This window comes from Seriola aureovittata, chromosome 14 (assembly GCF_021018895.1).
Source record: "Seriola aureovittata isolate HTS-2021-v1 ecotype China chromosome 14, ASM2101889v1, whole genome shotgun sequence".
Lineage (NCBI taxonomy): Eukaryota > Metazoa > Chordata > Actinopteri > Carangiformes > Carangidae > Seriola > Seriola aureovittata.
In genome coordinates this window covers 12,461,958-12,486,146 of record NC_079377.1, presented here as the reverse complement: position 1 = coordinate 12,486,146, position 24,189 = coordinate 12,461,958, and the positions used below count along the sequence as shown (strand labels likewise).

At 39.8% G+C, this 24,189-nt stretch overlaps 3 protein-coding genes across 8 annotated transcripts; 1 reads left to right on the top strand and 2 right to left on the bottom strand.

The window, feature by feature from the left end:
- Positions 1-940: 940 nt before the first annotated feature.
- On the bottom strand, positions 941-14,246 carry sufu (suppressor of fused homolog (Drosophila)). Of its 4 annotated transcripts, none has more exons than XM_056395384.1 (13): positions 13,955-14,246; positions 9,774-9,949; positions 9,260-9,394; positions 8,817-8,953; positions 7,162-7,304; positions 6,465-6,550; positions 5,967-6,039; positions 4,274-4,427; positions 4,073-4,175; positions 3,518-3,652; positions 2,720-2,858; positions 2,544-2,627; positions 941-2,458 (listed from the first exon to the last, which is right to left on the bottom strand). In XM_056395384.1, exons 1-13 carry the CDS (start codon positions 13,961-13,963, stop codon positions 2,369-2,371), a joined length of 1,464 nt encoding a protein of 487 aa, XP_056251359.1. In that variant the 5' UTR covers positions 13,964-14,246; the 3' UTR covers positions 941-2,368. The 4 variants fall into 4 exon arrangements, with proteins under 4 accessions (XP_056251359.1, XP_056251358.1, XP_056251361.1 ...); XM_056395383.1 differs by having other exon boundaries at positions 4,274-4,430; positions 13,955-14,244; XM_056395386.1 differs by having other exon boundaries at positions 2,559-2,627; positions 13,955-14,243.
- A 1,489-nt stretch (positions 14,247-15,735) lies between these two features.
- On the bottom strand, positions 15,736-18,820 carry mettl18 (methyltransferase 18, RPL3 N3-histidine). Its single transcript, XM_056396262.1, has 2 exons — positions 18,436-18,820; positions 15,736-16,926 (listed from the first exon to the last, which is right to left on the bottom strand). The coding sequence occupies exons 1-2, from the start codon at positions 18,538-18,540 to the stop codon at positions 15,961-15,963; spliced, it is 1,071 nt and encodes a 356-aa protein (XP_056252237.1). The 5' UTR covers positions 18,541-18,820; the 3' UTR covers positions 15,736-15,960.
- A 74-nt stretch (positions 18,821-18,894) lies between these two features.
- On the top strand, positions 18,895-23,226 carry zdhhc16a (zinc finger DHHC-type palmitoyltransferase 16a). 3 transcript variants are annotated; one of them, XM_056396260.1, is made up of 11 exons: positions 18,895-19,050; positions 19,968-20,225; positions 20,319-20,513; positions 20,621-20,709; positions 21,026-21,054; positions 21,148-21,281; positions 21,486-21,569; positions 21,663-21,748; positions 22,001-22,124; positions 22,301-22,371; positions 22,495-23,226. In XM_056396260.1, exons 2-11 carry the CDS (start codon positions 19,992-19,994, stop codon positions 22,595-22,597), a joined length of 1,149 nt encoding a protein of 382 aa, XP_056252235.1. In that variant the 5' UTR covers positions 18,895-19,050; positions 19,968-19,991; the 3' UTR covers positions 22,598-23,226. The 3 variants fall into 3 exon arrangements, with proteins under 3 accessions (XP_056252235.1, XP_056252236.1, XP_056252234.1); XM_056396259.1 differs by lacking the exon at positions 18,895-19,050 and adding an exon at positions 19,491-19,646; XM_056396261.1 differs by lacking the exons at positions 18,895-19,050; positions 21,486-21,569 and adding an exon at positions 19,490-19,646.
- The last annotated feature ends 963 nt before the right edge of the window (positions 23,227-24,189 follow it).

Genomic DNA, 24,189 nt, shown 5'->3' with positions numbered 1-24,189 from the left:
TTATTTTCCTCCAGCATGGCCGGATTAACCTGTGAGAGGATCCCAGATTAAGAGTTTACCCACCTACTGCCCTCAGTGTTGTGTTTGTACCCTGTGGTTTGTAAATTCAGTCCAGGGTGCACACTGCTCTCCAAAAAAATACTCTATTCTCTACTCTATCCATTTCAATTAAGCAACTTTATTTAGGAATATGCATCATGTGAGCACATCATAAAACATTCATATTAATAACACAGATCCTAAAAGACATAGCAAAAATGACATGAGTTAAGCAAGTCCTAGTTGATAAAGTAATTGAGTGGTGCAAATTCCCTGACAGCTTTTCAGCTATCAATTTAGAAGAAGCAAACTAACATGCAGTGAACATGAGGCTCATTTGGGGTCCTGGAGCAGTTACCCTCTTTGCCCTGTTAGTAATTCAGCTTTAGGAGAACCACTCCAATGGACTCTTAGACCACTTACCTGCTGGGAAAGGTTTGCAGAACATCTGGACCAAAATTTATTTATCAACAGCTTATTGACATTTACAACTTATTAAACTTATTAAATTAGAAAGATACTGATAAACCCATGACCCTTAATAATGACTGGGTATCATTTCTAACTGCAGACATAATGGGCAATTAGAAAGTGAGAAACCCAGGAGTATTTAATAATAGATCACCAACATTTAGATCTGATTTAACTATATAGAGCAAGTCACCTCCAGCCCAAGCCATTAATAAGAGCAACCAAAACTTGCTCTTATTACTGGCTTGTAATAGATCTATAAAGTATGATTGTACATTTATCAACCATTAATTGCACCGTTAGTTATTACTTATAAGCCCATTATAAAAGGTTCCTCATTATTCACATATATTTATAGGAAATCATATATAAATAGACATAATATGCTGTGTTCACATAAACACATTTTAAGAAACAAGTTCCTCTGTAATTCTGCATTAGTGTTCCAGCTTTATTTGTGTAAATATCTACACTCTTTAATGCACTTGGGATTACAATCAGCCAGTTCAGTCAATAAGATAGCAATTACAAAATACCATATCAACGATGTCTAAACTTCGTCACTCTGGAAAAAACAAACAAAAAAACAAAAAACTAAAATAAGATTGTATAAGAGTACATTTTTGTAAGAGGACATTGTAGTAAAAGTAGTCTTTTCTTTGATTTGGTGTTAACATGGAATGCAATGACGGCATCAGAAATGCAAGCCAGTGAACGCAGCGGCCTAGAATCAAAGTGATGTTTCTGAACAATCCAGGGGAGCTGAAGGCAAGAGTGAACAGAGAATGTGGTCCTTTTCAGCACAGGGCACTGAGGAATTTTACTCTAACTTTCAAGCAGGTCCTACTAATAAAAAAAATAAAAAAAAAAGATTTTATATTTCTGTGGCCACTGAAGACAACACACGAGGGAGGACACTACACACAGATTCCTAGTCTTTGCACATTTACAACGGACTTGATGGATTTAAACTCATCACTCTAAAACATGTATCATCAATCATGGAAAATCTGAAAGAAGACATTCAAAAAATGATTACTCAATATGGGAGTCATGTTCTTGGCACAGGGGGTAGAGGTGGTTATACCTGCAGCATTTGCCAAATATCTAAGAAAAAGGTTCAGATGCTTGTTTGGTTGTCCCAGTCAAACAGGCAGTGAATAGTAGTTAATAATAGTTCAGCCTGTCATGTCATTCTCTCAGAATCATGACACATTTGAGACACAGACAGTACTGGCAGTGGACTGCCAACAGTTATAACTTTGGTATGACCACAAACACATAAGAGAAAAATGTCCAGCATTTGTAAATACTATACACATTAGCTCAATTGAAAACAATACTGATAGAATGGACTTTTCTGCCCTTTCTAAGGCCACTGGAATAAATAGAATAAAACTAGTTTGAGAACGGCACCTCATTTATTGCTTGGGATATAATGTCTGGTGATCACAGGATGCATGCTCAACTGCATTTGTGACGTATATGTTGGACCTGGCAGGCCTTACTGGAGGGATGACAACATCCTATTTTGCCCTACAGCTGGTACGTCACATATAATGATTGTTCTAACAGGTCAACCATCTGGACAGGCTGGCTTGACATTTTCAAAAGCATTCAAGTCTCAGAGAAATGCTGTTAACAGTGGGAATAGTCTGAGAATTCAGTAACAGTTAGAAGTCAGATCATCTTCAGGGATGAAACCATCTCAGGCCGTCCACTGTGGGAACAACATATCTGTGCACCCTCAGGGTCGCTGCATGTCCTGGGAGGCTTCCTGTTCATGATGGCCCCCCCCCCCCCGAAGTGTGTGTTTGAAGGTATTGTTGGTATTTTCTAGTGATTAAGTGTCTCGGTCTCACTGGAGTGGATTATCAAACACAGAGTCTGGTAGAACAGAGATCTTCAGCTTCTTCTCTGGCCAACTGTACTCCTTTGGTAACTTTGTCTATACCAATGGAAAGGATATACAAGGTTAAACAGGCAGGCAAGTTGAAGAAAACAAAACTGAAAATAAAAGTCAAAATACTTACTTTTTTTTTACTTACCTCCTCACGAGTGTTAAGTTCTTGTAAATCCCCAAGCATCTGCTCCACAAACTCTTCAGTCAACAATATCTATACAGGGAGAGCAGAAAGTCCAAAACATACATTAAATATGAAAGCCCGACATGGAAACTGAGTTTATGTGAGAGTCTGTGGGTGTTTACCTGAAGCCAGGGGCCGTGGGCTGCATATGGATGCTCCTCAGTAGCAAAAGCTCCTTCAACTCCTGTAGACACAAATGTAATGGCTGTGTCTCCATTGATACTTTTGTAAGTGAAATGTCTCCCATGGAGCAACCGGCCCCTGTAAAAGATTGAATACAGTACAGCATGAACTGCAAAGGTCATTACAAGTGTATAATGTGTGTTTTCATTTCTCTTTCCATATGACAATTACTGTCAAGCTTTTTCAAAGCATTTCTTTGATTTTGTGAAGCTTTAAAGAATTTTCCTGTTGAAGGTAGACAATGCAAAAATAAAAATGTTTGCATGATATTAAATTGAATTTAATATTGCAAGTTTCCTTGTTTGACTTCAAAGAAATATTTCCCTGAGTAATTGTAGACATGTAGAAACAGGCAAGTATTTTGTAATAAATTAACACAGATACTAATAAAACAGTTTTCTACATATTGTTTGATAAGTTAACTAAATTTGCAAAAAGTCACACATTAAAGGTGCACTATGCATTCCTGCATGACGTCACTTCTGTTGACGTTCGAAGTAAATACCAAACAAAACAGAGCAAGCTCCCCCCAATCAAGAGTTTGGAGCTGACTCGCAGAAAGTCCCTACTGAACGTCTGAGAAACTGGCATCATCTGTGTTTTTGTTCTGGTGTTTTATTAAGACATACTGCCACACCCAATCTACATGAAAGTTTGGACTTTTTGTTTATCCGTTTGTCTTACAGGCATTCCCAAAGGGTAAATATCGTGTGTGGGTGGAAGGTGTAGTGCAGTACCGCAGGCAGAGGGGCAGCAGTGTGCCTGACTCCTGGTTGAATTTCAAATGGACGCTCTCCAACTGACGTGTTCGGACCAACTCATGTGGAACAATGGCTGCTGAACTCTCACTTTCCAAACTGTCTTTCCGACTCCTGAGAAACGGACAACGAACACAAAAGAAAGGTGGAAGGAAAATGTAAGTGAGGAAGTGAGAAATGGTACAATCAGCAATGAGAAGACGGCTGTCTGTGAGAAACAGCCAGTGTGAAGGAACCAATAGCTCTTTGGCCTGGCCCTATATGGGAGTGTACAGCCACAGATTTCACAACGACTTTCATAAACTGTTACCTGATTCTGCAGCAGATGCAATGAATTCCACAGAAAAACAGCTACAGGATAGTGACACACCACCATATTATGCTAGTAGCTAAAACACAATGGTGATAAAAATTCTGATGTCAAATGCACCGTGAGTCACCGCACAATGTGGAAGGAGTCATCCTGGTGCAAACTTTGTACTGAGCTGAACCCATGTTTTTTTGTGTGTGTTGGTATGTGGGAGGAAGACTCACTGAGGTCTCTCATGACTCTGTCTCTGGGTGTTGATGGGTGGTAGTGCTGCCTTGCTGTTAAACTCCAGTCCTTTTCTCAGGGTCTCCCTGATCTGCTCTGTGTCTGTCAACACACACACAAAGATCAGCATGGAATTATCACACCTTGCTCAGTCTTAATTAGAGGATCTACTCTTTTTATTCCTTTGGGACTTGGTATACCTTTGTCTGAGAGCCTGCGTGGCTGTGATCCTATGCAGATGGATCGGCTGTCCTCCTCATCCTCTGGCGGTCGACTCAGATCGTCCCAGACACACTTGGCGCTCACCCCGCTCAGGTTAGAGCCCTCTGTCTCGATACCCTGGTCCACTCTCTCCTGCTTAGATGAGCAAGAAATATACGCAATCATTAACACTAGCTCACATATGGTTAACATTTTCAGAAATGAGAGGACACTGCATAAAGATTTATGCGATAACAGAGGGTTCTTAATACAGTCAGAGAGAAAAATAATGTAGTTGCCAATTTACTGTTGGTGCTGTAACACACTCAGCCCCCCCGAACCAGGAAAGTGTGTGTGTGTGTTTCATTATGTGGTCAGATCAGGGTCAGTGTGTATCTGTTAGTAAGTTGTAGGTTACCAACCGACCAGACAATGCAGATGTAACCTGGAGGCAGGATATGGGAAATTATTTCGATATGAACAATTAATGAACAACATTTAAACATTCATGTTTTTTCGTTCAGGATATCAAAGATGGGTGAATATGTTTGATGTGGTTTCTCCATGTTCCCTCATTCATTTCCAAAGGGATATCCAAAGTGATCCCACGCTAGTAGCTCTAAGAAAAGCTGTGCCTAAACTGAGCTATAATAAATATCCAGAAGATTAATCTGCATGGAATCAAGAAGATAGATTGCAGTTCCAAGTTTATAATGGTAAAAGAGTTGAGAGATCTAACGAGTTTGTGAGTTCTGAGAAACAAGAACAATCAAATCAACAATCTGCTGGAAGGCCAGAAACAAAGAGAATAAAAAACATGCCGATGCCAGGGACAGTAATGAACAGGTAAATGGTATCCAGCAAAACATAGGGAAAATACTATTTATGCTGATCGGCTGAAAACAAAGTCAAATCTGCTAAAAATGAAGATGAATCATTCGACAAGTAAATTTAGTCCATTGTCTTTGACGTCCTCGCTCAAGGCGTGCATATTGATTCACAAGAAAAGAGGAAAGTTTCTGTGGAAAAACAGCTGTAATGCTTGTCAGATGAGATGTATTATCAGAAAATAGAATGAGAAAAAACAACATTAGAATCCTCAACCTGCCAGAAGAGGAAGAGGGAGACAGTTTAAATAATTATCGGGTCAATCTGATATTGGTGAAATTAGGAGTAGAAATAACAAGGATTTGGAATGATGACTGATGATATCACTCTCACTTTTTTTCAATACCTGTAATAAGCAAATGTACATGGTATGATAACCAGCAGTTTTCACACAATGGTAAACCATGAAAGTGGTATACTTCCAAAACCCTAAAACATATCAGGGCATCCCTTTAAAAAAGGGCAACAGAGGGCCCCTGATACCCAGGACAAATTCTTGACCTTGTTGAGGCCAAGTTAAAAATAGCTTTCTTTTATCTGTTTAAATCTTTGTATATGGACAATCACTTTCCTTAAACTTAACTATTTACAATGTAGCTCAACTTTTTCACTCAGTTCCCTTTACTGGGCATCTATCCAAACACAGAGCTTCACAATAAACCCCTTGCACAACATAATAGTGGACTGCAATACCTTTTAAAAAGTTAATGCATAATTTTTTATATAATACATACCCCTAATCTTACACTGTATAAAAGCAATATAGTGCCCTAAGCCGGATGTGAGAACTTAATAAAGCCTTACTTGTAGGTGTGGGTCGATGTCAAAAATGGTCTCCCCTCTCCTCATATCTGTGATTAGCCAGGGGCCACCAGCTCTGTACACAGGACGATCATCAACATTAGTCCAGGTCTGCATTAACCTCAAGTTAAACACACAAAGTTAATAAATATACAAGGAACTACTTCTTTACTCTGCTGCTCACAGTGTGTTTGCAGACTGAATGCCATATATGTTACAGTGGAGTGGTCTTCTCTGTATTTACTTCAGTTCACACACAAATGCACTTACAAAAAACAGATAGTGTCTTGAAGCAAGTTAAGTTATATTTACTGCACATCTAAATTCTGAGTTTCTTAGAACTAACCTAACTAATCAACAATCACTTATGAAACAGAGTTAACAAAAAAAAAAACACCAATGAGAAATTGCATAACCCAATATCTAAAGTATTGTTTTCAAACCTAAAACATGGCTCCATAATCGAGCCTGAATCATGTGCTAATGTGTAGGTCTACTCACACTTTGACTCCACGCATCAGCTCCAGGATGCCTTGACCGTTCCACTGTTGGGCTGCCTGTAGCTCCTCTGTGCATACACCCACAATCTACAAGAGACGGTGCACAGCATTGGAGGGTGGTCTACAATCATGTTACTGTATAATGTTTCAGAGTCTTTCTTATTGTTGTTGCTGCCTTTATTTTAATTGGTAAGAACGAAAACTAAATCGATAAGGCTGTTTCAGCATTTCTACAAATGTTTGGTACTACCATGTAATATTAACTAAATGTCACAATCGGTTTAGTCAGATGTATAGCAATGTATTCATTCAACAATTCAGCTGATGTGATATGAAGAGAAAACAGACACAACAATATGACTGTTGATGTGCCAGTCTGCTTGTTGCCCTGGGACTGATCATACACATACTGTATTAACTTATTTTTTCTTAAACTTAAAAGGCAGATCAGTGTACAAACCCTGCTGGGCTCCAAAGATCCATTATTTTACTGGACAATAAAACTATTTAGATGAGGCAAAGGTTTTTCTCGTTTCACGTGTTGACTTTTATTGTTTTAGTTTATCATCTCTGATATTAAATTGCAGGGCTACTGGCATCCTCATCTCCTCTAATGTTGATCCATGTTTTGTCCAGATCCCAAAAGTGCATCATGTGAAGTTATTTACGCTGTGTGAATATCACATATTTGAACTCACCTGGAGAAAGCTCACTGCGCCAAATGGCGTATGAACTGGCTGCATCTGTGGGTCCTCAGTAAGCAACATATGCTGGATACGAGATTCACTGTTGTCTAGTGGATTGTGCCACGATACATGGTCGCCACTACAAAATGTGTTTTCTGTACAAGAGAGAACAAGAGTAGACATAAATTTTAGAGTATGACAAAATATGTTGTTTTAAATTGTCTAAAATACACAATTGCATTTGGGCCTGTACCCTCAACCAGCCTTGAGAAACACATGCTCTCCTACTTTTCATTATTTGACGGAACAGAATTTCTGAGGGGAAGTTACAGTATCAGGAAAAAAGGGGGACAGAGATCCGCAAAGAATGAGTTTGGGTAAGAGAGAGAGAGAGAGGGAGAAATCAAAACAAAAAAAACAAAACAAAACATAAAAACTACATTTCCATCTGAGGAATCTGCTTGGGAGGTAACATCCACCCAGTCCAGATTTGCTGCAGGAGAAAAATGAGGGGGATGATGGCCAGGAATCAGCATTCATTTAGCTCAGGGGCCTAGCCCACCCACGCGCAAATTGACCCCAGCTGGAGAGTAGAGAAGGGTTGGATGGAAAGGAGAGGGGAGCCTGGAGAGAATAGCCCTCTTCTCTTTCTGCGTGGCTTTTAAATGCTCCCTCTGAGCTCAACCACACTTTGTTGTGTACGTTATATGCACAACTGAAGGATTTAAAGAACTTAGCAGATCAGTATATACCCATTTCTCTTACACACAGTAAACATTCACACACTACAACAGTGCTCTTGTTTGCCAGCCATAAAAAATAATCCTATTAAAATGGTAAAGGGAAAGAAAGGGGGAAATTAGACTTCCTGTCAATACCCAGAGCTCCAACAAACACAAATGATGTGAACGAAACTTAAGACCTTTGCTGACAGCAGACTCCTCTATTTATGCATGTTTACATGTATCAGTGGAATTACAAGCTATTATTACAAAGACCAAATTCCTCACATTCACAAAGACATAAAAAGAAGGCATGGCAACCGCAGCAAAAGGAGAGTTGATCTTTCAAAACCGGTGCAGATAAATCATTTACTAGTCTATTAAGAAACGGGGACTCGATGAGAAAATCATTACTCTTTGACAAAAAGTTTCTAAGTGAAGTAAGAAGAATGTAAAGCTGCAACAATGTTTTTTTATAACCTTTTAATTGGTCAGTGATATTATTGATTGATCAATTAATCATTTCCTTCTTAAAGTGTCTAAAATAACATTAAATGATAAACGACATTTCCAGAGACCAAATTCATGTCTTAAAACTGCTTGTTCAATCTAACTAATGACTAATGGCTAAAAACTAAGCTAAACTAAGAAAAGCAATAGCCTTCTCCATTTTAAAACCAAATGTTTTTAATATGATAAATCTAAATAGCTCCCCTATCATTGGAAAACCAATTAGTAAGTATTCTCCTATTCCTCCATCATTATTACTGCAAAAGTGGTCATAATAATGTTTTTCAAAGTAATTTATACTTTTAATCAATGTAGTAGACATTACATGACTTGCCTGGACCTCTTGGTTTTTAATGTGTTGCTTACTCCGTGCAAAGATGCAAAACATAAATACAACTGTTTTGTGTTTTTCACCCCTAAACGTTGTGCTCTTACCTGACTGGAACACGTAGCGAGCCAAGCCTTGCATGAGCTCAGCTGGCCAGGTTGGTGGTGCCGTCTCCCCTGTTTCTCTTTTGAGTCTAAAGGTGAGCTCAAAGCCAAATCCACTGGGTCCGTCTGCCCCTGTGAATCTGACACACACAGGCAAGCAACAGTACTTTTATTTTCTTTTATAAAAATCCCACTGCTTTCAAGATCAACAGCATGCTCCAGAATAATAGCAATAATAGAGGGTCATTAGGTGTAGTGTTAATACTGTGAAAGGGCTCCTGACAAAGGCAATGGGATGTACCAATGTCCATCATTTTTGAAAATTTTAAATAAATTCAATGCAAAAGAGATCAATGAAGCTCTTCATCTTTGTCATCAAATGTGTGTTGAATTTGCACCAACTCCCCAGGGCACTGGAAGTCAAGTTGTTACATTAGTGTACTTACTCATGAACCCTATTATCCCCATACAGGTCACTCAGTCCGAAGCTGACATAGTGCCAATGCTCCTGGATGTCCTGAGCTGGACAGCCCATATTCCTATACATACTGATGTAGTCTAACGGGTCTGGTCCCCCTAACCTGTGAGAAGCATAAAATGAAAACCATCAGCCATATCAAAATGTTTATCAATGTTTGTCAATGGACTGCAGTTACTTTTCTGTTCACCCATGTACACACTGTTGGCTTACCTGGGAGGCAATAACTTTTATCCAAGTAGTGAGATACATTCAAATGAATATGTTTTAATTAAGCTAGTATAGCCTGGTACTGACACCTCAAACTCCACACAACAGCAGCAGTTACCTAAAGTTTGGTTCCTGGATTTAGTTGGCTGAAACGTTAGCTTGGCAGCTAAGCTAATTGTTGGCTAGACCCTTGCCATCCCTACATAAACATGTCGCACAAACGCAGTACCTGCAGAGATGTCAGACAAGCAACAACAGAACGGGTTACCTACCAGTATTTAACAATGGCTGTTACTTGAAGCGGGTTGGCTTGCTCGGGGTAGAGTCGCCGGCATTCCCCGTAGATAGCCTGCAGTCCGGGAGGAAACAGCGGCACCAGCCCGTGGGCTGGAGCACCACTGGTAGGCCGTACCTCATCCATGCCACGGCCTCGAACAAATCTGGTTATCTATTTAAAAAAACAACGTGAATGCAGGTATCTTCCTCCACTTACTGCCACTTCAACAAAAAGAGACAACACTAAACAATGTAGGCTTCACACTGGTAATGTTGTCTAACAGTAAACAGTTTAACTCGGTTCGTTGTGCTACACACAGAAGGACCCAGCCTGTTGCTCATCCTCTACTAAAAAAAAAAAAAAAAAGACCAAGTGCCTAACCATTGGTTAGGTGAAGGTCCTGACGTCATTGACTGACGGCAGTAATAACCAATGAGAAAGGTGGTTTAAGTTTGTGTAGATTTGTAGATTATTCTGATTGGTCGATACACTGTCAATCAAACAAAAGGAAGGCGTGATTTTAGGGTCCGGTCTTCAAAGTTTTTCAGGGGCCAAATGATGGCTGCATAGGCCAAATTGTTCTTCAAAGCAGAGCTAAAGTAACGAGTAGTTGAAGAGGTATTATTCAAATCATTTACTGAAGTATAAGCAGCAATACTAAAATGTATAAATGCTTTACTAAATCCTGCATTCAAAATTTTGCTTCAGTTGCCCAGTAGTAGACAAAATGGCAAAATGTACTTAAAGTAGCTTATCTAAAGTATTCATCGCACATAAAAATGGCAATTGTGAGCCTATACGATTATATATTATATCATCCGGTTGCAAATAATGATCCAATAAACATCATAATCAGCAAAGAAAACGTCAAGTAAATATTTCATTCTGAAGCAAGTGTAGCAAGGGTTTCTTAAAGGTTTCAGTCAAACCTGTCAGAGAAACATCATTCATTTGAAGACGTCATAGCCTTTGGCCAGTGTGCAGTGGCTGGATTATTGGTCTTTCCACTATGCTGTAGATTAGTTTGCTGTGTAGTTTATATTTTGAATAAAAATCCTGCATTAAACTAATTTATTTAGAGCTAGAACCTAGAATATCTGTAATGTTGGTGGGAGAGTGCTTGTCTGCTGGGGCTATTCATTGAACATTATCAAGATTTAGATTTACCCCACTTGTTTTTCTGCTGCCTGAATACTGTAATCTTTGGGCCACATGACAGAGGCTTTATTGTATCCCACGTGAGTGATAACAGGAAATGGATGCCAATTTGTTCAATCAAATGTAAATGTCTCAGAAAATCTCAGAAAAATGGAAATATATATCAGCAGACACATCAATAAAAAAACTAACAACAACATTCTGAGCTGAGGGACCTGAGCGTGTTTTTTATTACTTCCCTCATAAAAGATAATTATGGTATTGCCATCTCCTCCGTAATGCTGAATGTAGTAGTTTTTTCTTTTTCCTTTTTTTTTGATTTTTATCAGCCAACAGGTTTTTTTCATGCAAGGCAAAGATAAGTTAGACCTGCCTGGATGGTATCAGGGTGTTGTCCATTCTTCACACATTTCCTCTTTATGCTTTGATTTCCTCATACATATTACTTTGCTACATGCTGCAGCAGAGCAATGTTTCCATTGCAGTGGGACAATACCGGCTGCCCTTTTCTGCTGATCACCACCACACATTATACACTGCCATATCTGGAGGCCACAATTTTAAGATTCAACCATGAGGGTGAATAATAAAACCACTGTGAGCCCTCTCTTGTGCTGCTGTTCAACCCATGTGGTAGATGTGTGCAAATCTGGCATCTTTGGTCCCTGCGGCTTAATTTCCACCCCGACCACTATGGCTTCAACCTCAGAACGGGGTTTGGACTGAGGGAAAACTTTCTTGGTGGGAGAATGGAAAGGGTGTATAGTCCAGTCATGATGCTAACAGGTCGTCAGAAAGGTTGTGTGTAGTGTGAACAGCATATCCCAGAATGACTGAGACACTACGGGTACCTTACAAAAACTGCTTTAAACTAGCACTGGTCTACTTTTACCTATGATTGAGTCTACTTCTCCTTAACACTGATATATGCTGTTTTATACTTGAGTAGTTTTAGCTGGAAATTTTGTTAGTTTCCTCATACCCCTTCTTCAGTGATGTTGTAATTGAAAAGGACGTCAGCTGTGGTATCGGATCATATTATTTATAGATAATCTAGCTAACTGCCATTAGACTGCAGATTTCATGGAAGTAGATAAGAGCTGCAGTTATAAAAGAGGTCCACATGTATGAAGCATGGCAGCCCTTGTATTCTTGTGAAATCTATAACCTAAATGTTGCAACATTTTAAAACTCAAACAAAATGTTATGAAAGTTAATAAATTACAAAAGAAAATAATTCAAATAATTCACTTTGATTTATTTTATTAACAAAATACAATATGTTTAACATTAACTTTGATAAACTCTGATCCATAATTTAGAAATGTGTTTATTTTACTCACAGTAATATTAGACACAATTTCAAAAGAACTTCTTATGCATCACTTCAAGACAGTTAACATATATATAAATATATATATACACATTTCCTCAAACAACATACACAACCATACAAACAAAAAGTAATCAACCGTAAACCCACGCTTTAGTGCCGTGCAGTAAGGCTGACAAACCAGTACCATGCCAAAAGAACTGAGCCCATAGATGACACCTGAAGATGCCCCCATCTATGGAATTCAGTTCTCATAGTAGAGCACTTATCAAAATCTGGTCCTCGTGAAGCCTCTTGATCAATGAATGGTTTAATCCTTTGACTCAGCTCAGGCCTCTTTATATTCTTGTCAACTTTTCATCTTATTGCCTACGTATTAATGAGATAAAACCAAAATAAAGTCTATAAACTAACCATATAGTCTATAACCAGTAACATAAAAACTATAGAAATTCAACACAAAAGTAGAGGTAAGATGGTGTATGACAACAAGTTGAGCAGCACACTGAGGTTAAGTCCCACATGACCATACCTATTTCTAAAGAAAAGCAGGGTAATGATGAGATGATATCATCAGCCCTACTTCTTTCATCGGAAGATTGTGCAAGAAGTCAGTACAGTGCCAACTAAAAGTTGATCTTAAACAGCAATTAATAATGGCCGGCTTTTGCGTAATGCAATTGTGCAATATATAATTTTAAATATATACTTTTTCATAAATTGGCACCAGATTTAGGGGTGTTTTATTGTAAGTGAAATAAAACCACTGTGGAAAACAAACCTCCAGAATGCAGTTGTGATTGAATAGATCCAATTCTGTGGTTAGACAGAGCCTATGGAGAGTTTCAGGGTCATCTGTGGAATGCAACCATCTTCTCAGCCTAAGTGTTCCTGGAAATGCTTCACAACCACTGAAATAAAAGTCTGTCCACTGGGCTGATGCAAGCTCTGAATCAGATGGTGGTGATAGTGCTCTTCGGTCAAGACATGAAATGACTCATCAGTTATTGCAGTACACTCCCATGAGAAGAACTTTGGGACAGTGAGATTACTGACATACTGTTGGTCAATTGGCGTATTCAAACCGTCCAAAGTAAGTTTGATATTAACTCTTGTCTGCTGAATTACAGGATCTCTTCCGTCATCTATAAAAACCTCTCCTTTCAAGGCCTGGAGTTAATATTGACAGTGACAGTAGTGTGTGATAACTCCTCAATGTTATCTCAGTCACTGTGGGTTATTCAGTTTGGGTGTACATTCTTTTAGGATACACGCAGTAGAGCACAATGATCTGAGGAAGGCCACACCTGAACACATTCAGGAAACTCCTATCTTTCTGGCAGTTGGATTGGGAAACAACCAGTTCTTTTGCCTGTTACTAGACAATCCAGACTAAAAAAATCCCCCATGAGGACACTAACCCAGTCTTACAGCCTGCACTCAGTGAAACAGCTCTCATTCAAACACTAAATTGGCTAACATAGTATGACAGTATGACATTAACACTCTTTATCTGCTTGTGTTCAGAAAATGTGGAAGTTGGTGTTTCTTTGTAAGAGCTCCTACCTCTTTCAAAAAAAAAATTTCACAACTTAAAACATGTTGAATGTTTGTAGCTTGTAGTTTTAAATAAAATGTGTCCATGATCTGACCAGTTTGAAAAAGTTTTCTACCGATATACCTACCCCAGTCATTCACTGAAGATTTTCCTTCCAGATCTTTGATACATTAGAAATACATTTCCTCATAAAGGCCTCCCAGGGCTGTGCTCTTTCAGTCGAGCTCTGAACACGCTTCAGCAGTCCCATCTCAACAAAAGTATGTTTTAGCGTTGAATCAGCAGCAAGCTTTCCAAGGCCGAATGAAGATACAGTAAGCCATCTCTCCCCTGTTCACCTGCATGTTCTGCTCGCTCTCCCATGTCCCCCAAGTTGTTCCAAGGAAGGATACTACATAATGTCTGACATTCAGAGCAAAGAACCTTAAATACCACCACCTTTCACATCACCCATCAGCCTCCCTCCCTCCTCTCTATCTGTTTTTCATACACTCCCTCTGTACGGTAAGCCTGAGAGTCACTTCCCAGTAAGAAGGAAACAGTGGGAGTGAACAGCACGCCCCCTCACAGTGAATCAACACATAATAGTTTCTGAGGAAAACCATCTGACTAGCCCTGCCCCCTGTTCCCATAAAGTAAGCAGGGGAAAGGCTGTGTCTACTCGAGGAACCAGGAATTCCCCCACAGGCCATGAACAGCTGTCGAGATGAGAGACGATGACGAAGTGGGCACACTGGAAGTTTGCTGGCCAGGCATATGCAAACAGAAACTGGGTTAGGTTAGTTTGGTTATGAACGTAACAGTGAAATAGCATTTAACACTACAGTATATTAACATGTAATTGGAAATTCTGTACCCACAGTGTGGGTGTTGAAATGCACAGTCATGTTTGAGCTGGTGACACCATGTTTCCTAGAAAACAGTTTTATCTTTGTTAAATATTATTTATCGGCACAGCAGTGTATACTACTTGCGTCATGGGGATGTTCAGGATGAGGTCAATTAATGTGAATATTTGTGTAGCCGGAGTCATTATTCAGGTGACGTCTGATAGGGGGTGTTTATCAATAACACTGTCTTCCTAAAAATAACTTTGTGTGCTCGCTGGTCATTGTCAAACATGACCAGGATGTGACACTGACTGACTTCACTCAGATGCATGTGACAAAATTAGGTCAACAGGGTAAAAACCCACTGCTTTTAAAAGAGCGGGCAGACTGGTATTCAGTCTCACTGTTCAGTCACCATGTAAAAAAAACCCTGTGATTTCCTCATTCTCTTCACCTAGTCACCTCAAATGCAAGAAACTTGCCTGAACCTGATGCATACTTCCTCATAAAAAAAGTCCTGTCAGATTAATTCAATGGCTTTTCTTGATTGGAATGAAAAGGGGATTCCTCATCGTGTTGGAGAAATTACAGCTTAGTTCCCTTCTTGTACTTGGATGCATTTTTTGCAAGTATTTCCAGGATGTAGTATATACTCATAATGTGTCATGAGGTTTTTGTTTTGCAACACTTAAGATCATGAACTGAATTTAAATTAAGATAAAAACCGAAAGGAACAGGAGGAACCATTACCAGAATAAGAGGTACAGAGACCCCATAGAGTCCCATCATTGATGTGCAGTGACTCTAGAATCCACTTTCAAACTACATCCTTGGGCTGGTGGGATAAGTTGCAATTGACATTTTGCGCCGAACTTCAGAAACAAGCCTGGCTTTCATGCTGCTGTTTGAACACTGGGGAAATCATTCGCAAAGGTCACTGAGCCCATTTCCTTTCTTTCCTCACCATGCATCTAAAGACCTGTAACAGCCACTTTCAACTGCACTTCAGTTACTGGCAGACATATTCAAATTACTATATAGGAAGTGAGAGAAGGTTTAGGTGACCAAAGAGCACATAGGAGATGAGACAGCATTTTTTATTACAGCTATTCCTTGTTTTTTCACTGTTGCATTAACATACATTATACAAGTTTCATATATCCATCTGTCCATTAGCTACACTGCTTATCCTTTGAAGATCATGGGGGGCTGGAGCCGATCCAGGCTTCATATAGAAGACTAAAACACAAACCGGATCATTTTTATTTTCATGAAATAAAATCCCTGAGCACAAGAGTCCCTCTCAGTCCTTTGGCATTTTAAAACGTAGGACTACGACATGTCTCTGAAGTCCTTCATCCCCATCCCACAGGTGCTCCACAGAGAAAGTACCCCTCTGCTCCACAAAAGTCTCAAACAGGTGCAGTCCGCCGCCGACACCAAAGTAGTGGGATTTGGTGGCGAGGTAGACCAGTCCATCTGGTGCCAGCAGTTTGTGGAGGGTATCATGGAGGGCGGGGTAGTAAGCCGTGTTGTAGATCGTCTCTGAGGTGAGTATTATATCATATTTGGGTTGTTGGCCCGTCTTTTGAACCACAGCAGGAAATGTGCTCCAGTCACCAGAGAAAAAACGACACTTAGCTAGTAACGGATGCTGGGATAGGTCCACGGCTCTTTTCTTTGGAGATGGACTGCCGTCTTTTACCTCTTGCTTCTCTTCCAACTGCTTTTTACAACCATCTTCCTCTTGTATTTTTCCCTTGCCCCTCCTTTCTTTGTCATCTTCATTCTCTATGTCATCATCCTCTTGGCAGTTTAGTATTACATTTGGCACCGTGAGCTGTTCAATAACTGTACTGTTATAATCTTGGAAGTGGATGTTTCTGGCTCCTCTCTTCAGAGCCAATATCCCCAACAGCCCCGCACCGCAGCCCAAATCTAAAACTGCCTTCCCCCCAAAGGTCTCTCCATCTTTCTCAATGAGCTCCAGAAGGTCGTACGTGCACTCCCACACCTTCAGCCCTCCCTCGTACACGCCAGAGATGAGATCAGATCTCTGCTCCGCAGTGCGAGAGAGAATTTTCTCAACGTCCTCTCTTTCCGAGGCCGTCTTCTCAAAAACTGTCTCATTGAGGAAGTGGAGAGGGGGAAGAGCTCCAATGGTAACCGTTTCAGAGACAGCATCCATAAGGAGGAACTGTGGGTCAGATGGTGGAAGGTGCTCTTTGGCCTCCTTTAGTGGCTCAGCTGGTTCGGTATCATCCTGCTTCTGAAAAATACAAAGCATGCGCATGGTTAGGGAACAAATGTTTTCCCTCAGCTGCATACGTGTCTGAGGGCTCTGCGTGAATGTATGACTGTGTAACAAAGGAGCTACATAGACGACACGTGTTTCAAATTGAAAGTATCATGGCAGCATTTTTTCAGATTTAAATTATTATGGTGCCTTTGGGTCCTCATAGGAATTTAGTTAAGAAATGTAAAAATGAACACTGTTCATATTTCAATAAAACAATTAAAATAAAATATTAAAGCTGTCACTTAACATGTAACTTCTAATACTAACATACTTTCCTAACTTACTATTAATTCTTACTAACCAATACAACTAGTGGTAATGTTAAACAAGTTTTTGGAGGTTTGATAACTACTGAACTTTGCGGTGAGACATAACAATAACAACTCAGTATGGACTTGATTTCCACAGTGACTCTTTATTGACATGCCACTGCTCTCGTGACGTCAACACTCCGAGTTGAGTCTGTCAACCTACACACTCAAGAAGTAGCATAATTAGCTGAAGACTTTTCATTGTTGATTAACTGTGATGGAATTACTCACACAATGGAACTATGCATATATGAATAGAGAGTGTGTGTGTGTGTGTGTGTGTGTGTGTGTGTGTGTGTGTATGTGTGTGTTAGTGAGAAGGAGTGACTCTCTGGTTTTCCTGTGTGCTCCATTCAAGAGGCAACACAAAATGTTTTGACTTTTCCTGCATCTAATGAAGCAAAAGACAGGTCTATATTTTATAATTAGACAAATCACTTCTACCCTGTCCTTTGATTAATTCTAAACTCAAGTCTGGAAAATAAATTAAATATCAAACAAAATATATCTGAAAAGTTACATTATCTATTTTGGGCAAATACCACATTAAATCATATAAAATTAAAATCCAGGACGTTTCCTAAGCTTACTTAATAATGTAATTTAAGAATTAGTTTTCTCTCTTTTAATGGGTGTTTTCACTTACACACCATCCAGTCTAGAAACTGTATCAAGTCCTCTATCAGTTGACCAGATTGTTGTTGTTGTTGTTGTTGTTTTTCTGTCATCTCTATTCTTTTTTAATTTGATTTTTTATGTAATCTAGTTTATAGACAGGGTTAAAAATCACTTGAATGGAACCTTATGCACAATTTCCAAATGCAATTATCTACATATAATCTTATTATTTTGCTCTTTTTGTGTTGCTGCTATCCTTAGCTTACTTTTGCATTGTAATACATAAGAATGCAGTGTTGTTGTTCCTTCAATAATAAAGCTATTACTAAATTAAAAGTCAGGTCTTAGCCTTTAAAGCCTTACCAAGGGGCCTGTTCTTCCCCTCACAGTCCCCGCCTCATAAAGTTATACACGCCACTGCAAACGCACATACTTTCATTTAATAATAGATGCATGTTTGCAGAAGTCCCAGGTCTGAGGAAACTGACAGCTCTGAGTCCTTTGGATAATTTAACTTTAACCAGATTATAAGTGAACTGACGTTACTCACAGATGTAGCAGCATAGTCTTTCTTTACGTTTTTTAGCCCATTTCCATCCACGTCGTCCGGTTTTATTGTTTGTGCTGGGACGTCGAAGTTAAAACAAAATGACATGGTGACTAACAACACCGCACACGGTTAGGTTGAAGTTGGAAAGTTGGTATCACCGTTTACTACAGGTTCCACATGGCAAGCATACTGGCGTGCAAGTGTAGCTTAGCAGGAGCGTCTAAGAACTACAAATCCCACAATTCCGAGAACCATAGCCGCATATTCCCAGGTTGTTATATTTCTGTTAAATAATTTAAGTAACCGGTACAAATCCGTTAAGGTGAGATTAGGTTTAGAGACTTATTACACCTCATACATGGGCACATGAGTGTAAACCATCCATATCTGAAACGTTCAAATTGATTCCTGACTCTGATTCCCATGGTGCCTTTCGCCGCTCCTCTGGCGCATGCGCACTAATTCCGGATCAGGATTCAGATCTGTTAACTGTCACAGAAGATCCCAGATCCTGCTGTTCTACGCTAATATGTGGCAATAATCCCGTTTTTGCCTTCCTTTTGAAAATGTCGACGGGAGGGCCGCTCCCGGCAGTGTTTTTGCTTTTATAGAACAGTGAGTATTCCCTAACATAAATCTGAAATGTTATTATATATCAGAATATGAGCCGCAGCCTACAGCGTCGGATGTTTGAGTAGGAAAACACTGTATGACATCCAAACAAAAGGGATTTGGAAGCGTTAGGATTCTGTGAGACTATTCAAAGCACTGTGTTTTATGCACAATTAAATTGTTAGGTCTTTCGTGAGGCGACACCTATAGCTAAATGTCCTGTACTGGTCTGTGAATAACCTATCAATGCCTGATAAAGTGAAGCTGAATGATGCTGCTCACAAAAGTCAACTCCACTCCTGACCACTGCCCCTCTAACCTGAGGTAGCTGCTAACTAAAACCTCCACCCAGGCTCCACCCTGTCTGGAATGCAGCAAAGCAAGATTGTTGTCTCTATCTAGACTTTAAGCATATGCCATAAACCTATGAGCCAGCCCATTTTCTACACTCTCCTGTATTTCTAGTTGATACACCTACAAATGCTCTGGCTTCTGTACCTGATAAAGTTTAAGTGTCAACTGGCACAGACAGGAGTTGTATAATCAACTTAACAGGCAAAAAAAAACCCAAATTGACGGGCTCTCAAATACAGCATATGGTAAGTTTAATATAATACACTGGATTACAGCTGAAAGGAAGGAGGATTAGTGAATTGAAAGTTGTTTTTCAAGCTAAAATGCCTAATGCTGTCTGTTTACAGCCAACCATTTATATTGATGTGCTGCCTTTCTGTGACTGAAGTGATAATAAACTGAATATCTTTACCTTTGGCTTGACGGAATTGAAATGGTCATATTTACTGTTGTATATTTTATTGACCCAATAATTGATTCATTGAGAAAATAATTAGCAGATTATGTGATAATTGTTAACTGTGAGACTGTGAGAGTCTACAGTTGATTGCTTATTTTCTTTGCAGGTGTGTACATGTCACAGATGCAGGATGCGGTGTTGTCCCAGCTCTATGCTCCACCTGCTGCGCTGTGTGCGGTCACGGTCATGTATCAGGAGAGGGAGGAACAGGCTGCCTCTGTGGATTAGGGAAACATGGTGTTACATGAGACTGCTGTTGCAATCACTTTACTTTAACTCCCTCACTGATTCAGATGTGGTTTTCGACTCAGTCTTTGAACCAGTGTTTTGGACTGTGGACTATGTCACCCGCTGGTTTGGCACGGTGAGTGTGTGTTTGTTTGCTCATTTAATTAGTTACAGGGTGTTTTTATGTTTTTCTCTGAACAAAGCTCTATTGAATGTCTTTGTCTGGAAGGTGTTCGTTTGTCTGGTGGTGATACTGACCAGCTCCATCGTGGTGATAGCCTACATGGTCCTACTGCCTCTGGTCCTCAACACTTACTCCCCTGCATGGATTGCTTGGCATGTATGTTATGGACACTGGAACCTCATCATGATCGCTTTCCATTACTACAAAGCCGCCAAAACCTCCCCTGGGTATCCCCCGACAGTAAGACATCCACTTTTCTGCAGTGCAGTATACAAATGACATGACTAATCTGGGCTCGAATAAAACTTACATTTAGTAATGCAACAAAAATGTCTTCATCCAAACAGGAAAAAAATGACACTCCTTTTGTGTCAGTCTGCAAAAAATGCATCATGGCCAAACCAGCAAGAACACACCACTGTGGCATCTGTAACAGGTGAGTCAGTGTCATTTTTGTTCTGTTCTGTTATTTCTTTAGTTAAGTGGTTTATCTGTGGAGTATCACATTGTTTTGCTAGCTACCTCATTTGGACCATTTATATATTTTTTTGACCACCAAAGGGAAATTGTTGGAAAAAAAAGTTCCTATCAATTGCTTAGTGGAATAATGGACTTACAGTCCTACCACCAGAACCCTCGGGTGGTGGGCTCCACATACATTTAGCGTATGATAGCCTTGTGTTAAGTAAGGTAAATCTTTGCAGCATTGTCTATATAAGCATCAGACTGAATATTCTCTTCTTCTTTCCCAGGTGCATTCTGAAGATGGACCATCATTGTCGTATCCTTTGTGCTAACATTATTTTTGTAGTATCAGAAATCATATAATGTGACTATGAAGACATGGTGGTTTACCTTAATGACTGCATCTCAGCGTGGTTGAATAACTGCGTGGGCCATTTTAACCACCGTTACTTCTTCTCCTTCTGTCTCTTCATGACCTTGGGCTGTGTCTACTGTAGCATCAGTGGCAGAAACCTGTTCCTAGATGCATACAATGCTATTGAGGTGAGATGCTCAGACTCACACCACACTGGACTGCAGTTGTCTGTAGGCCTGCTTGGTGATCTGCCCTTCTAAGGCTTGTTAGGTTGTCTGTTACTTTTCCTCCATGTCTGGTGTCCTTCTCTGAGGGGCTTAACTGTTCCTTACTGACACTGGCTTGTTTCTGTCTTTAACACTCGGGTTTGTGTATTCGGGCTGTTCCATTAGCGCTTTAAGCATTTGGATATGGACAAGCCAGGGGTACCGGTAACAGGGATGGCACTTCTTATAGGGCTTCTCCCCCCTGGCCAGGTATAGTCTCAAAATTCTCACAGAATAGCATCATTAATCGTATCTTGTTTATCGATTAGTTTTGTAATATTTGCTCTTTTTATTTTTGTCAAGACCAACTATCAGACATCTGCACCACCATACACGTTTAAGGATAAGATGATTAATAAGAGTATCATCTACATGTGGGTGCTTACCAGGTAAAATATGCATTTCATGTTGTCCCTTGCCATTTATAAGAAATAAAATCAAGTTTGCAATTTGTTTGATAAGACTTTTATCACTTCCTGTTAGTACAAAACATTAAAGTATATTGATTTCTTTCATACTCTTCCTACAACTCCTGTAAATCACATACTGTAACCGTCAGTATGTCATGTAGAACTGGGGCACGGTTGTTGTCTTTTATTGCCTTGGCAGCAGATCAAATGAAGTGTGTTCTCTTCTCTCAGCACAGTGGGAGTGGCACTGGGAGCACTGACCATTTGGCATGCGGTTCTCATATCCAGAGGAGAGACCAGCATAGAAAGACACATTAATGGCAAAGAAACAGAGCGAATGGCAAAATGGGGAAAGGTGAGCATAGATAATTACATGTTAAAATAATTCAGGTTGTGATAAGTTGCGTGGTATTCTTTATGATGAGTCACAAACCCTCAATGAAAGGAAATGTGTTCCTTTTGGTTTGAATGGTAGAAACCTATAATGAGTTTTTAATGACCTCTTGTCCTATTCTTTCACTGCTCTGGCAGGTATACAGAAACCCTTTCAACTATGGCAGGCTGAATAATTGGAAGATCTTCCTTGGTGTGGAGAAGAGAAGGTGTGTGTCTCTGATGTTTGTAGAGATTTTCTGTTAAGGTTGCCATGCATCATCTATGACCAGTACAACCTTTTACTTCTTGTCACCTCCGTTGATCTTTGTTGCTCTATCTTTTGTCCTTAGTCACTGGGTGACGCGTGTTCTCCTTCCCTCTGGACATACCCCGTATGGTGATGGGTTGACGTGGGACATCTTCCCGGTTAAAAAGGACTTGATACCTGTATGACAGAGTCTACATAGGCATCCTTGTAGCCTGCTTTCGGCAGTCTTCTCTGTGTCCGACCTCCTCTGGTCATTTGATCTGGTTGGCTTAAAGGATCCCTGCGTGGTAGCTCCATACAACTGGGGTCGTGTCAACCTCCAATACCTCAAAAACTTGCTGTGGCATTGCTCGTGGTTGATGGTCTACATTTTTCAGCAGTGAAGAGGCAGTGTGTCATGGATGAGTTGTTCTCTACTGGGTTTTACTAACAAACTGGTTTTCCTTGACTATGAACATTGTGCTATCGATGGGTTTGATATTTTTACAAGCCTCAAGTACTGACTGACATATCATTGGACTAAAGTACCTGTAAAATAATCTTTTCTTTTTTGAAACAGACAATCTCTGCTTGTTCTGCCCAAGCTGACATTTGTCTAAAAAACTAAAACTAAAATAAAAAGAAGCCAAAAAGTTTTTGGACAAAATGGTTCATCTCAACACCTCCACCTCCATACTTGGTATACCATTTGCACTTTCCAGTCCAATATTATCATTTAATTAGAACTTTCAAGGAACACTGCGTTATCATGAAAATGTGTTATTTATCTGTATTTTGTACCTGTTAAGTTAATAAATCTTTTTAACTTGCTTTATTTAAATTTACGCTGTCAGTATTTACTTATAACTAAAGACGCACATTATTATTACACATACACAGATTTCATTTTTGTACAGCAAACTTAAAAGGAAACATTTTCACTCTGGAGTAGGCATCAATGCCTACACATCTGGATTAGGTTTTTTGCTCCATCTCCTGTGTTATGTCACAATGTTACTTACACAGACAGACCCAGAGACATGCTACTAGTAGAGGAGCGTAAATTGAGATTCGTATGAAAGGTTACATTCTGAATGACATATTGGGCGTTTGAGCAAAATCTGGCTGCCATGAAATGATGTGTAAGGTATGTTGTAGAAAGGAATGGGATAAATATTTGATAAGCTGGCAGTTAGAGAGGGGGTGCTGATATTGTCAGTTCAGAGGAAAATGTAAAAGAAAGGTTGTCATATAAAGAGAGAAGAGATTAAAGGATGATAACAGATTTCAGTCTGATTCCAACCCTCTCACCCTGGTCATCACACCCGCCCACTCTATCTGACACGGAGTACACACATACACACACACCTGTCAATATTCAATCTTCCAGCAGATGTCAGTGTTTGACATGTCAAGTTTGGTCAGAAATGGCTTAGGATAATTGATTATATCTCAGTGTGGTGCAAGTGTGTCCATAACTTCAATATGTGCTCTTATTCCAAGATGGTAACACTCCTTTATACACACTCTTGAACAAATTCACTGTTTTCGTGAAGGTGTGCTTTCATGACCTTTCATCTCATTTTTATTTATTCCAAGTACATTTTTCTTACATTAACCCATTAGGATGCTTGAGGAATAATGAAGTATTTTCCACACACACGCGCACACACACACACACACACACACACACCAGCACACATGCTCTCTTCAGGGCTTACATGTGACTTTGCTCTGTGGAAGGCTGAAGTTGTTCCAAAGGCAAAGGCTAACCCTCATCCTTATCAGGCACCTGAGC

What these genes read in the sequence shown, in the direction of transcription:
- mettl18 (XM_056396262.1), bottom strand. Translation starts at nt 18,540, where the DNA reads ATGTCATTTTGTTTTAACTTCGACGTCCCAGCACAAACAATAAAACCG. An exon ending in AAGACTATGCTGCTACATCT is followed by an intron (nt 16,927 to 18,435) that starts GTGAGTAACGTC and finishes TGTATTTTTCAG; the next exon opens with AAGCAGGATGATACCGAACC.
- zdhhc16a (XM_056396259.1), top strand. An exon ending in TACATGTGGGTGCTTACCAG is followed by an intron (nt 21,749 to 22,000) that starts GTAAAATATGCA and finishes CTCTTCTCTCAG; the next exon opens with CACAGTGGGAGTGGCACTGG. An exon ending in GAATGGCAAAATGGGGAAAG is followed by an intron (nt 22,125 to 22,300) that starts GTGAGCATAGAT and finishes CTGCTCTGGCAG; the next exon opens with GTATACAGAAACCCTTTCAA.
- sufu (XM_056395383.1), bottom strand. An exon ending in TCGCTACGTGTTCCAGTCAG is followed by an intron (nt 7,305 to 8,816) that starts GTAAGAGCACAA and finishes TCTCTTGTACAG; the next exon opens with AAAACACATTTTGTAGTGGC. An exon ending in GCGCAGTGAGCTTTCTCCAG is followed by an intron (nt 6,551 to 7,161) that starts GTGAGTTCAAAT and finishes CGTCTCTTGTAG; the next exon opens with ATTGTGGGTGTATGCACAGA.